At 36.0% G+C, this 15,463-nt stretch overlaps 1 protein-coding gene across 7 annotated transcripts in view; it reads right to left on the bottom strand.

Annotated features, from left to right (window-relative positions):
• Positions 1–15,463, bottom strand: part of Stxbp5 (syntaxin binding protein 5) — a 126,865-nt gene that overhangs the window by 67,401 nt on the left and 44,001 nt on the right. For all 7 annotated transcript variants that reach the window (XM_040728423.1, XM_040728422.1, XM_040728424.1 and 4 more), the window contains exons 5-9: positions 13,904–14,038; positions 12,598–12,661; positions 7,456–7,539; positions 5,352–5,475; positions 263–341 (exon numbers count right to left, since the gene is read on the bottom strand). In XM_040728423.1, coding sequence (XP_040584357.1) covers positions 263–341; positions 5,352–5,475; positions 7,456–7,539; positions 12,598–12,661; positions 13,904–14,038 — 486 coding nt within the window. The remainder of the gene's footprint in view (positions 1–262; positions 342–5,351; positions 5,476–7,455; positions 7,540–12,597; positions 12,662–13,903; positions 14,039–15,463) is intronic.

The raw sequence follows: 15,463 nt of genomic DNA, 5'->3' as shown, positions 1-15,463 counted from the left end.
ACACTAGCAAATAAGCATTACTGTTCCTAGGACCAACAGAATACATCAATTACTTTTGGGATGAAAAATAATTTACTTTCCAATCAACTGCTAAAATCAAAGAGCCTCAGGTAATTTATCCTATGTATTTTATTAACTTGTGAAAGCATAAAGCTAAAGACAGGGTAGACTATTCTAAAGTAGAGCTTCAAAGTTTACTAAACAGCTTCCAACGCTATTTGCATCACCTGTAACTATGAACACAGCAATGAAGGAAGCTTACCCAGATCTAGTCGTTTTGAACTCCACCTTCAGGATAGGCTTGCATGGCTCTGGTTTCTTCCCATCCTTTAACTGTTTTCCTAAAATATATTTTCCTGCATTAAATTCTATATTACTCTACATTCTTACATTGATAATTTATAAAGTGAAAATGAAGTATAATGAAATTCCCTTTTAGACAAAATAGCTCTTAATTTCAGATACACTAGTTAATAAGATGAAAATGAAATATAAAATGAAACCCATCAATGAATGTTTTAAAATAACTCTGAAAGAAATATTTGTATTAAACAAGACATTTTGTAATGATGAAGTCAAATAACTCTGTGAAATACTATCAAAGGGGCAAATGAATCAAATAACCTAACGTTTATGTGATTAAATCCTAGCAAGAGAAAAATGGTAGTCTTCCCAAATGTTAACTGTGACTACTAGATGAGCAATATAGAATTTCAACTTGCCTAGTAAATAAACAACTTAAAGTAGCACAATCTGAAAAAAATAAACCTCTATCACATTTTCACCCAAGTACCATGGACTGCAAAATTAAATTGTTAAGAAATTCATTGATATTTCGTCTAAATAAGACCCCATTTGTCTATTATGATAAAATGATTATAAGCCAACCTACTCCTATAAATACTTGTATTTAAAAATATCGCTATTCATTATCTAACTTTAAAGGTTCGTGACAGAAATAGAAACAGAAAACATCTATCCTCCCTTTTTAAAAAAATGAAGATTAGTGTTCTCAATATCATTACATTTCTTCTGAAAAATCATGGAAACTGGAAATGGTCTTGCGGACTCTCAGGGACTGTCACCCCAACACACTCTGTCTTCTTTTGCAACTTGAGATTTGTGCCAGAATGCCTACTTCATGTTTCTCCTTCATTTGCTTGTTGTTTAGCAAGTGTGTGTATGGTTTTTTATATCTACATATTTCTGGTATCCAACACTGTCTGGCATATATTAGATATCCAATATATGTTTAATGGATGAATCCTGAAAACTTCTTTGGGATAACTTCCTAGGTAAAGGACATATAAATAAAATTGCTTTGCAGAAAGTCTATGACCTAATGTACAACAAGCCGTCTAACAGGATATCATGCTAAGGGTCAACTCCAACTCAGGGAAACATAAAAATAATATATACTTACTATAATGGCACCAATATATATGAAACAAAAATGGAATCAAAGAAGGTAAAAACAGACAGTTTAAGAATAATACGTAAATGACTTTAATACTTTAATTTCTAGAGAATACAGGATAAGTGAATGGAAGATTTACAAAACAACAAAAGTTTCCAACTTTGTTTAAATTAACAGTCATCTAGGAAGCACACCACCTAACAAACAGAATATACATTCTTCTCAAGTATTTTCAAACATTTCAAAATGAAAAATATGTTCAAAGCAGACCTCATTAAACTGTAAAAAAATCTTAATAGTATTTAAAGGATAAATTCCTACAAGATAAAAGTCTCCAACCAAAAGAGAGTGAAGTTAGAAATCAGTAGCAAGAAAAAATAATGGAGATATTAAAGATAAGTGAAAATTAAACAACACATTACTAAATAATCAGAATTAAAGAAATTCAGACAATACTTTGAGGTGACACACTAAAACTGACCTTTAGCTACTCTAAGAGAAGAGGAAAGATCAAATCACAGAGTCAGAGACAGAATTACAAAACAAGGCCCTGGGGAGAAGGCTCAGTGCTTAGGAGCACACTGCTCTTGCAGAGGATCTGAGTTCAGGTCTTAGCACTCTTGTTAGGCTTTCACTCCAGCCCCAGGGCACCCTGTTTGACTTCTGCCTGCACTTCATGCATGCGCACAAGTCCACACACAGACAGACATATATACAAAATTAACACAAATCTGTAAAACAGTCTGTAGAATGATATGCCAGCAAATGAGATTTCTAAGAGAAGAATAGAAAAGTCCTAGGAAGCTAAATACTGAAACTGACTCAAGAAAAAACAATCTAAAGTCTAGAACAAATAGAGATATATGAGTTAAACAGCAGAAACCAGAGCTTGGTGTTTAGCTCAAACCCTAGAACCTCTAGAAATAAAAACACAAATAAAATCTCCTATAAACAAGAGCCCAGGCTTAGACGGCTTCTCTTTTCACTTAAGAAGGATAATCCCTCTGGAAAACAGCTTGAGAATATTTATAGAAAGAGAAATGAATCTGTTAAGCATTTACGTATTGAAACTGCATTTCTCAGCATTTACTGGGAAGACATAAAAGAACTGATTCTTAGGGAATGTGTACAAGGACAGCACTGCAGCATCACAGCAGGTGTCTATGGAGGCCAAGAGACAGTCAGATCCCCTGGCAGTGGAGTCTTGGTGATTGTGAGCTGCCTGACGTGGGTAGTGTTCACTGAGTGTGTGTTCCAGGCCCACACAGCTGGCAGTATTTAGAGGCCATCAGCACATTTACTGAGCTTTTCTGAGATTAAGTTTGCATATCTTCCATAAAAACTGGCTAGGGACAAAAACATTCTTTTATCTCCTTTTCTTGCTCAATTGTCTTTTGAAATTGCTTAGATTGTATGTTGGCATTTAGTCTTACAACTTTGATCTTTATTCATCTGTAAATTTTTCTTCATACACAAATCATTCTTCACGCACATGCTCACGTTTTCCCAGCTTGAGCATTTTAAATGATGGCACTGGCTCAAGCTAACATTTATCATTAATCCTAAAGTAACCAGCTCCTAAACCAAACAACAAAGGCCCTTGCTCTGATTTTATTAAGTACATACAAATTAAAGAACACTAGTGACTCAATAGATTTCACAACTAAGTATCATTTTACTGAAGTAAAAACCCAGACTAGTTCTTTAAACTCTGTAAACTGACTGCGTTGGCAAACCACTGAAAATATCTGATTAGTTATAAAATTCAACTTAATAAAAGACAATTACCCTACTCCACATTTTCTTTCTTTCTTGTCTTTTAGAATGTTATGTTTCTTTAACTTCTTTGGTCACCCAGTTACAAAGAGTTGGTCTAAGACCTACTGATATTTTATTCTAGAATTTCATCATGCATCCATTTCCCCTGTCAATACTCAAATTATCTTTATTTACTCCTAATACAACTGCTCACTAACTAGGAGCCCTGTCAGGTCATTCTGATGTATTAACATTAAAGCATGTTTTTAAGATGTCAAATTTATGTGTACCACTGAAAAGCCACTTACTGAGTCTTGAGCATGAGGTTCAAACTTTTTATACACTCCGATATATATTCTTCATCACACATGGCTGTTTTCATTCCTGCTAATTATCAAACCCCTACCCAGACTAGCAGTGATTTCCTACAATGTCCTGCTTTTTATGCTTCTGCTCCTCTACATATTCTTACTAAAATCATCTTGCACTGTCCTTTTCTACTCCATAATGCCCATCTTCTTCAAGATCCAGCATAGCCATGCAGCACTACATATGCTATTATTAACAACTATTAAAATGTTTGGAGTTATCAGTTTATAAATCTCTTTAAGTACTTGATTGTGAACTTATCAAGGCTGATAAATTTCTAGTAATTCACCCACAAGAGACTGGAGGTCCTCAATAAACATCTGTTGTATAAAGGCTTAGGAGAAAAAATGAATCTGACAAAAATTAACCTATGATTGTTAATTTTGCTAACTAGAATGAGCTGAAACTGTTGTTGTACGACACATACACCCTGAGTCTAGAGCAATGTCCATATGATTGCCACCATGTGGCTACCTGAAATGTGATCAGTCCAAGTTCAGATGTGTGGCAATGTACAATACTAGGGAAAATATCTCAATTTTGTATATTTAGTCACATGATGAAATAGCATTTTTGCACATTTACAGTTAGATGAAATATAATATTAAATTAGTTGTATCTTCTTTATTTTGCTCATCTTAATACTGCTATTAGTAAACTTTAAGTTACCTACATGGCTCAAATTATATCCCAATTAGAAAGCGACTTTCTAAAAAATTGACAACTGAAAAATATATTGCCAATGCTAACAATGTTACTTTGAAATAATAGGCTGTAAGAATTTATCAGCGGGCACAATCACTCCAAGAGAATCCCTGAGAGTTTCTCTTTGAGCTCCAGCAGCCAGATATGATGGCTGTAGCCAGAAACTTAACACACCCTGGCCCCAGGGAGCTGGCACATGGGAAGCTTCATAATTCCTCGATGTATTCATTCTTTTGCCTTTTTGATGCTTTGAATTTAAGTAGCAGACTTATTTGGGCATGTTATGGAGTCTGCAAAGTCCTTTCAAATATAAAAATTAGAGGAAACTTTATATAAACAACAGGTATGGTTTTAGGCTTATGGTGAATTATCTAAATAGATTTTTTTGTATGTTTCATCCTTAATTTTAATACTGACTTTCAGGTATATGAACTTCAATGTAATTTTAATTCAGTGGCCCTTAATAGAATGAAAACTCCCTTTCATGTACTATAAATAAAATAGTTGATTGAATTGATGAATATGCTCTAGAAACGTAAAACATCTAGAAAACTAAAACATCTATTGATTGTGACTAAAATTTATTGTATCAGAATGAGTGGTTGATATTCTGTAAATCAAATGTTCTTTGCCTTACTTTGTACAATAAATTCAGCTAGAGACTTGTCTGTTAAGAGACCATAAACACTGTAGAGACCGATCTGTACTGCATTCTTGTGTTGTAACAAATATTGCAGGAAGATGACTATGAGCTTGCTGAGTCCCCTGGGATCAACAAACTCTGGATGACCTTCAGCACTCACACACCATTCTTAAATGTAGAAAATGACCCACAGCTGGGGCCTTGATTATCAACTACAGTGTCACATACACATCAAAAGCTTGGAACAATCTTAAGATGACAAAAGTTTAAAGTCTCTTACAATTAACAACATGATCTGCCATTTAGACAAATGAAGAAATGATATTCAGAAGATATTACAATATTCATTCCATGACATGACCATAATATTCTTCACCCATTAAAACAGAAACAACCTCCCCCAAACCACACAGCCATCCATTATAATTTGGGTAGTCTTTAAAATGGAAGCATTCTTACCATGAGGAGTGATGGTCTGTACAGGTTTAGCAGGGGACCTCACATTCCATATGGTCAAAGTACCATCAGAATGACTGCAAATAAATTGTTTTCCTTCATGATGCCAAGCCACCGAGTGAATAGCCTAAGGAGGGTGGAGAATTCTATTATCAAACTAGTGATAAATGATTTAGTAATGGATTTTAGTAAATTTTTATAGTTTTCCAAGATAATCAATATATTAGCTACATTCTCAAAATAACTTAGTCCTCTAACAATACAAATAAGTTATTTCATATTAAAACTGTTTATTTCCTCCTGATCATTGTATTTCTAAAATGTGTATTAGGAAGCAATGACAATGACATATGCACTATTTACTGATAAGTTCAGGAAAGGAGTGCTCTTAGAGCTTATCAGAATGAATCCTACCCACACATAAACTACCAAGTTATGCCTGATGAAGAAATTAGCCACTCTGAGATATTATAATTTGTTCTAATGAGCTAAAAAATCTATCGTAAAATTCAAATATATATTTAGGATTAATATCAATGAAAACTCCTCAGGAATAACATGAAAGCATATTTCCAATACCTCAGAATAATTGTGGGGGCGACTTTTAATCTGAGGAGACCACCCTCTTTCCCTTCTAACTGTTTCACTCCATGTGTGTGCCTCGTGCACATACACAGAGGCCAGATGAGGACATTGGATCCTCTGGAAGTGGGAGTTACAGACAGTTGTGCGGCCCCATGTGGGTGCTGGGAGCCAAACCTGGGTCCTCGGAAAAGCACCCAGCACTCTTAAGCATCTCTCTAGTCCCCAAGGAGACCCACAACTGCTGTGCCATTCTCCACAAGAAGAAACTTCTGGAGTGGAATATTATACTTCTAATCCATTATCCACAAAGTATTTCATGTGACTGACATGTGTTCAGTCTCCGTGTTTTTCCCTCTAAATTATGATTTTTCTCTATAAAATCTTAGTTTTAGAAAATCCATCCCTGGGGTTACTCTGAATTTCTTATTTTCGAATCATGGTGATACACTTTTCATTCTTAATGGTTAACAGACTTTAAAAGGTACCCTGCTGAACTCCTGAAATTGCACAGCACAGCAAGAAGGCATTCAAACAAAATGCAAGAAGAAGTTCTACTATACATACAGAGTCAAAATTTGCATTTAATTCAATGTCTGCTTATGTGTGTTCTTTGTGTGCTTATAAATGTGGACTAAAATTATACAGAAATGTAATGCAGTTTGGATGAAAGCATTTATATGATGATGAACACAGAATGTAAATGCCAAAATTTAATACAACATTTCTGAGTCAAAGTATTTCTATCAAAATTTGAAATAGAGTAGACAGGTAAATTGCTCCAGAAGTATACTTAAGCTATGATAAAACCTCAATTTTAAAATAAGCCTTGCCTTTATGTATACTACAGTGAAATTATTTCCATGGAATGTGATCAGTATTGAGAAGTTAACCAAAGAGATTTAAAATATTTTAAAATTTATTTACTTATTATGTATGCAGTGTTCTGCCTACGTGCCAGAAGAGGGCACCAGATTAAATTATAGATGGTGTGAGCCACCATGTGAAAGCTGGGAATTAAACTTAGGACCTCTGGAAGAGCAGTCAGTGCTCTTAACCTTTGAGCCATCGCTCTAGCACCAAAAATATTTTAATAAAACAAAACACATGTATTATTTATAATATGACTGCTGAGCAGTGCAACCTGAATCTAATCAAGGAGATACATTAGAGAAGGAAATACTCCTTGAAAGTAGCAGACTGCTCTATGAGAGCATGTGGGGATCTCTGTAGGTATGACATGAGCTGTGGATGTAACAGCATCATTTCTCAGAGAACTCCATGACTCAGCAGGTTCACTGATGAATGATACTAACAACACACTGTGTGTTCTCACTCCCCAGAAAGGAAGGTGAAGTGAATGTATTACTAAGAGAAGAAAGTCTGTGCTTTGATGAAATCAGTAAAACTTCTGTAATTACCCTACCATCAAACCTAAGCTAACCCTGAACATTCAATTCTTAGAGAAGCTGCTGTGTGTTATAGCAATGACAATGTCTGCAATGAGAATAAACACTGCTGTTACCTCATCATATGTGTATCTGTAGTCAGCCTTCTTTGACTTGAGGTCCCATAAGACAACTGTTCCAGATTCAAAGCCAATCAAAAGCTGGAAAAGGAAAGGTCACCTTACTGAGGAATGATTTATTTACTCCATAAAATACTTATTTTGGACAATAAAGCTAATCATTGTTCACCTCCTTCGCTCACAAAACTTTAATATAATTAAACACCTGCACTGGGAGTTACCAATTACACAGATGACAAATAAGAACACGGCAAGGCAGATTTACGTGCTTTTGATGATTAGCAACTCAAAATACAACTGACACTGAAAAGAGAGAGCAGACTCTTTGAAGTCATGAATCTACATCCTATTACATTCCTAAAAATTACTAATAAAATTGTGAATTTGTATGTGTTTGAGATATTACATACTTTCAAAGATATACACATATATCACCAAAGAGTTTCACTCTATGTACACACTGATTAATTTCAAATAATCATCCCATATTCCTTTATGAAATTCAAGCTCACAGTTCCAATAACCATACCACCTCCCAATGTTAAGCCAGAAAGTATGTTCCAGACTATGTATACCCTCTGGAGCCTTCTAGCTCTCTATACTGTGTCCTGATGACCAGAGCTAATCATCTGTCTGTCAAACACCTGACAGTCATCATGAATGCTAGTCCTGTCTTAAACAAGGAAAATCATTAACTAAGTTTAATATGATGTTCTATATCTTTCCAACTTAGATCCTTCCACCTCTCATACCTCCCTCCTGGAGAAATATACAAAGATCTCTTTTCTGGCCCATTTCAGTTGTAGGCAGAGGACCAGTTATGATATCCAAAGCTGAAAGGGAAATGTATGTTTCTACTTAAAATGTGTCAGTCTCACCATTCTTTTCATGATAAAAATCAAATCTCAATTACACAACTATACATTTATCACTATCTGATTCCTACTTGCTACTCCAAAATTCCCCCTCATACCTCTCCTGCCCAACACACTCCATTTGTTGATTCTGGAGTTTGCTTCTCCATGCACTGTCATATTTAAGCGTTTGTACATGCTGACTTCCTGTCTGGGGGCGGGGCATAAATGGAATCCTCTGATTAGTCTCAGTTATCCTTTAGAGGTGCTCTTAGCAACTGCTTCCTCGAAAGACCAAATGTGTTACTCCAGTGCCCTTCCAATGTGCTCAAGTAATACTCCATCCTTTTGTAGTCTGAAGGGTTACTTTTTAGTATAGCATTTTCATTTGAATTCCCTTGCAGACTGTAAAACTGGTTCATTGGGTAAGGACTAAAACCATCACTATTATTCCGTTAACGTATGTCATGGAGCCTGATAAGTTCTTGCCTCATAAACTGTGTACTGTCATCTGTTGCCGCACACCCCTAGCCCAGTGTGACAGTTGTTAACACTGATTGTCACTTTGCTAGGATGTCAAATCAACAAAGAGGGGTTATTGAGATGATGTTAACTGTAGGACGAATCATCCTAAATGTAGACAACATCCACTATGGGCTGGGGTCCTAGACTGAAAGAGGACAAAGTAAGCTACACATTAGCTATGAGAGGTAATAGATACTCCTGGAAAGACACACATTAGCTATGAGAGGTAATAGATACTCCTGGAAAGACTTTGCAACAGTTTCCTTTCCCTCCAAATATTTTGAATACATGATATGGCAATGTCTCATAAAGAAAGAGAGGACATTTAAAATAAAGAAAAAAGTACAAACTGATAAGTTATGTTAGCAGCTCAAGACATAGGTAAAGAGACCTAGGTGTGAAGGTACCACTTCAGAGACTTGTAACTTTAAGAAATTTGCTTTGCCTGTTCACATTTTTAATAATCTAAGAAGGTCACAGTAAACTTTCAGCCTCTTTTAGCCAGCCACGACATCCAAATGACATTAGAAGTGTGTCCATCAGGTTACGGTTGATGTTCACAAGCTTACAGATCTTCTCTACAGAAGCAAGACAAGGGTAATGGAAGCCTAAGTTATGTAAGTCCTTGGAAAATCTCCACTAGATTTATTCCTACTAGGAAGCTTCATTTTGCAGTGGGTTGTAGTTAACACAGAGAGTCCTAACTGCTCAAAGTGCTGAGAGTGACTATTTAGTGTTTAGCCCTAAAGGGACATCTATATCATGCCCTCCACCTTCACACACACACACCCCACAGTAAACTGGGGAACAACATAAAAGAAGGCACTCAAAGAATATGAAAGTCAGGGGAAGGAGACACCATGGTGACCTGAACTAGATCTAGCCTGACAACATTGTAGCAGGGGTGGTTGAGGGACAAAGGATGCTCCATCCTAGCAGAGGAACGACAGACAGTCAATGTGCTGAAGAGGGGGAAGCATCTTCCTTAGGTGGTACAGGTGCTTGCAAGTTGTCAATGCTACAGTAAATAAAACACAGCATGTTCAGAGAAGCCACCCCAATTAAACCCAAATGGTGATTAAAAAATTAAACAACAATAAGGAACCATAAGAACAGGATGGGGACTTACTGGGCAGAGAGAGGTCCAGAGAGAGGAGGGGAGAGTAATGGAGTAATGTGATCAAGATATATATGTACATATATGAGCCTTTCACACATGAATACTGAAATAAAAATGCATTTAAAAAGAATTATTCCTACCAGAATGTTATATAATTTAGAAAGGCATAAATAATTCTGTGAGTCAATCACTAATACACTAATTTTTCTCTTATAAGGAAACATGGTGGTCAACAATTGTAATCCTAGTACTTAGGAAGCCTTTGAGACAAGAGGATTGTGAGTTTCAGGTCAATCTGTGCTATGTTGTGAAATCCTGCATTTAAAAAAACAGACAAATAAGCAGGCTGCAGATACTGTTAGAGTATTGGTGGAGTACTTGTTCAGCATGTGCAAGGCCCTGAATTCAACTTCCACCACCAAATATAAATAAATAAAGCAAATGGTTGCACTCAGTATGAACACAGCTCTATACAGTTCAGGAGTGGTAATACACATGCATTTCTAACAAAGGCAGCGAGTTACACATACCATAACATTTACATTGCTGAAGTACTATGGATGTAGGAGAGAAAACATTTTCTGTCAGAATTATCTGGGCAGACAGTATTTGCATATACATTTAATTTGGGCCTTAATATGTAGAGAAGTCAGGAAAATGGGGAGCTAGCCCTGCAAACAAGACTGACAGAAACCAAAGTCTTGAGGCAGCAAAGAGCAGTCTGCAGTTGGGGAAAGTGACTATGGCTTCAGCACATCCTACTAGGCAGGGTATTGTGAAAGATAGGGAACCCACACTATATCCTAAGGAAAACTCAGTCACCCTGTCAGAGTCTGTAGATACACTCCACATTTATACAAGAAATCACCAAGATGAGAATGGCACTCTGGGAAGGATGGACAGTCCTAAATGGGATGTCTTCATCAGACAAGCCCCTTTCAAGGCTCCGGGATGCATGCAGAAGAGGAGTGGAAAGACTGTGAGAACCGGGGGGGGGGGGGGATGGCTCCACAGAAACAGTGTCTTCCAGATACAGCGAACTGATACACACGTGAACTCACAGACCCTGTGGCAGCACACACAAGACCTACATAGGTTCAAGCCAGACAAAGTCCCAGCCCTGAGAAGGGGAAGTAGACACAACCTGCAAGAAGCTATCTGCAGTTGATACCTTCTGGAAAACAAATCTGTTTTCTCCAATGGAGTAACACCAGGTATATCAACCACATTCTAGGGCAGGCTGCATGGCTATGGACAAAAACCAAACCACATTGTGGAGGTGGGAGGGGCTTTTTGTTTCACCTTGTTTTGGCATTTGTCAGTCATACCGAGGTTTTTGTTTGTTTTGATTTTTCATTGTGTGTGTGTGTGTGTGTGTATATGTGAGGGAGAGAGATAGAGATAGAGATAGAGATAGATAGAGAGAGAGAGAGAGAAGAGAGAGAGAGAGAGAGAGAGAGAGAGAGAGAGAGAGAGAGAGAGAGAGAGAGAATGCAAAAAGTTGGTGGGGAGGGAGGTAGAGAGGAGCTGGGGCTTAGGAAACGATTAAAATATATAAAAATTGTAATCAATGAAGAAAAAGTAACAAGAGTGTGTCGGGTTGTCATCAACTGTGATAGACCTCATAATGGGTTATAATGACTCAGTGAGTAACTCCATGTGAAGGGAACATTGTTAATTCATTTGGCTTTCCAGCCAGAGGCTTGGCTTTTAGACAGGCATCTTGTATAAAAGAAAAATAAAACAAAAACCAGGCGACTGACATTGCTTTATGTAAAGTTTCCTTCCAATCATATCATTCCATGGCCATAAGCCAACTCCAAACAGTCCAGGTATGCTGCTGTGTTCAATGGCAAACTGAAAACAGTGGTAAAAAAAAAAATTTCATAGGCTCGCCCTTTCTCACTGACCGAGAGAAGAAAACACTGGAGTCAAATCCCTTCATAAGATAAAATTTTACATCATTGATTCCTGACAAACTTTCTGGAACGTATTCAACATCCTAAAATGGCACAGGTACGAAAGTGCCATTATTAAATGAAACTACATGAAAGATGATTCATATAAGTAAGAAAACAGAAATTCACAGAAAAGGAAATTTTATTATTTTTAAATGTACTGACTAACTCAGGCTAACGATAGATACAGACTGCATGAGTTAAAAAATAATTAAACGAGATTTTTAAGACATAACAAAAATGTCTCTATATTATTCATCGGATTTATTTATGAAGAAAACTTTAAGGAAAAGCTGACCTATAGAGACTACTCTAAGATAATGTTATATATGAAAGGACTATAAAGCTCCTAACTAAATTAAGAATCCCAACCACCTTCCCCCACCCACCAAAAAAACCTCCCCACGTTATCAGAAAAATGAGGTAAAATATTCTGAGTCATTCGAATACAAATGAATACCTTATATTTGTTAAATTCTATTTATGCTTTAGGCTTTCTAACTCTTTTAATTAGAAATCATTCTAATTCTTCAACTGGTTCTTCATAAAGAATAACAAGTCGTTACATCATTCAATATACAAACCTTGGTCCAATCTCAACTTTTCGTCAACAGTGCAGTCCTAGGACAGTTTGCATATTTAAAAGATTAATTAACAAATGTTTGATTAGAAAAAATTCTACCTTCCCCTCATCCATGGGATTATCACTTATATGGACAACAGGACCTGGGTGAGATTTAGATGACCTGGAAAAAAAAAAGGATTTTTACTTAATTAAAAGTTTCAGTATTCATCACAATGAAAAACATTAATTTATGAAAACAATAGTTAAGTTGCCAATCTAAGAAAAATGGTGACAATCATATGTTGTAAGTCAAAAAATTTGATAACTGCACTTTCTATATAGGAAAATCTTCCATTTAGTCAAACATTTATTTTAGCACAGAAAATCTCTTTTTGTTGTAAAGTTACTATTTTAAAACAATGCAACATTTAATGCTAGGTGTCAGATGGGATATCCCAACCAATTCTGGTTCAAGTCAGAAGTAGGGAAAAATACATTTTATTTTTATTTTGAAAACACAGAAATTAATGGTGCTTATAGCAATACCAGAGAAAGAGAGGCTATATAGGTAAAAATATAACTTGAATGATGCCCATGCATTTGAAAAAACTATATCCCTGTTTGTGAATGCTGGAGGCTGGGACACTGCACCACTTCAGAACTGTGAATACTTAGACCACGGCTACCCACTAGATGTCATGATCAACTAAAAGAACAAACTGAAAACTCATGCCTATAAAGAACGGTAGCAACATCCTGGCCACAGAAAGGAAAACCAGCTGTAAGCACACTACTCTGGCTAAACCAAAACGTCGTCTGAGATATGTCACAAAATTTTTCTCTGTCAAAAGAGTAAAAGTGTGGAATATACTTAAAAAGAGCCTTGCCAACAGCTTTATCCTCATATTTAAATCTTTAAATTAAAACTTACAAAACGTGATGATATAAAAAAAAACTTTCAGGAAGTGAAAATTAGCACAAGAGATTCTTGGCACCACAGTTCAACCTGTTTTTTGTCAGTCTTGGAGATATACTAATTTTAAAAAATATTTACACTGCATGACTATTAGAAAATATAAAAGTAAAATAATTAGAAGGTTAAAGAAAATAATGAATTAGAAGATAAAAGAAAAAAATGAATGGTTTCAACCTAGCAAGAATAACTACTACATTGCAACTATCCAATGTAACAGTTTATACACAGATGAAAATAGTATACATTTATAAATATGTGAAATAAAAAGCTTTAAATATGTCAATGTCACGACAATCAGATAATACTTACAAAAAAATAAAAACACCAAAGATCTATATATAATATCAGGAATGCCTGACATATCAATCCCACAGGGATTCACTAACATAGAGCTATAAGATACTGATACTCAATACTTTAAGATATAGAGTAGATGCTCAGACTTACAGTTCAATGGCTTTATTCCACATAATGACATAGCCTGAGAGTGTGAAGGACTCCACATTGACAATATGTATATTACCTCGTTCAGTGCCTACATAGAGCCACTTACTCTGGAAAGGCAGATGGCAAAATGTAACCCTGCAAGAGAAAACAGACAGAAAGGAAATTAGAAGAGTATCTGATACATTTCCCTGACTGTATCAGATGGTTACTTATGATGTAATTCATATATTTATTATATATAATCATTATATACATATATAATTTTAAAAGGCAAATGTAAAATAATTATATTTATAATTAGAAAAGGCAAAACTGACAATGAAATAATCAGATTCATTTATTCATTGAGATTAATATTTAATTGTGCTAATTTAACTTATGTGTCAAACATAGTGCCTTACAGTAAACACTAAGGCATGATCAAGAGAGAATGGTTTTGAAGGAAGAATATGTTTCAAATCTGGCTACATTATCCACTGTGTATGCATAGGTGCATTACAGATATTTAACTTTTAAGCCACACACACACACACACACAAGCCTCTACTTATGCACTTACACAAACTTGCTATATTAAAGTTGGTTTTTGTTTCTCCTTCCCCCAAATTTGGTATTCCCAGTAAGCTTTATAAACAACTGCAATATGCATCATTTTTCCAAAATAAGCAAGACGTGAAAGATTTGAGGTTGGGAGAGAGCTCAGGTTTTTTTTCTAATTAAAAAAATATTTATGTGTGTGTGTGTGTGTGTGTGTGTGTGTGTGTGTGTGTGTGTGTGTGTGGTATACTTATAGGTATGTCTGAACCATGGTACACATGTGCAGTTCTGGGCACAACTTTCCAGAATCAGTACTCTCCTTTACCATTGTTCTGGAGATCAAATTCTGGTCTTCTATGGCAGGGCCCTTGTACCAGCTGAACCATCACTTTGCTTTGTTTTTTGCTTTCCAGTCAGTGTCTCATACATGTAGTGCAGGCTACACTGTCACTTAACATGTATGTCTCTTCACACATGTACTTCTAGACTCATATCTGGCTTTCAGTCTATTTGTTGTTTCTTGGAAATTATTGTTCCTAATTTCTAGCAGGGGTTCCTAGTAAAACAAGTACTACCACCTTCTACTTATTCTTCAAAATTATACTACCGTGGGTATCCTAGATTTTTCTTTTGCTATGTAAGTTTTGGAATAGTGAAAAACTTTAAGCTTTTGTGAATGGAAGTTCCTGTCCCACAGGGTCCTGCAGCCTTTAATCCCAAATAAACACACATAAACTGTTTGGCCTATAGCTCAGGCTTATTACTATCTAGCTGTTACAACTTAAATTAATGCACAATTCTTATCTATGGTCAGCCATGTGGCTTGGTACCTTTTCTCAGTAAGGCATTCTCATCTTGCTTCCTCTGCATCTGGCTGGGGACTCCAACTCTATCTTCCTCTTCCCAGAATTCTCCTAGTCTGGTCGCCCCACCTATACCTCCAGCCTGGCTACTGGCCAATCAGCATTTAATTAAACCAATATGAATAACAAATAGTTACAGTGAACAAGAGTATTATCCCCC

This window comes from Mesocricetus auratus, unplaced genomic scaffold (genome assembly GCF_017639785.1).
Source record: "Mesocricetus auratus isolate SY011 unplaced genomic scaffold, BCM_Maur_2.0 Super-Scaffold_100018, whole genome shotgun sequence".
NCBI lineage: Eukaryota > Metazoa > Chordata > Mammalia > Rodentia > Cricetidae > Mesocricetus > Mesocricetus auratus.
The sequence above is the reverse complement of the archived record's forward strand: the minus strand, read 5'-3'. Positions and strand labels throughout refer to the sequence as shown.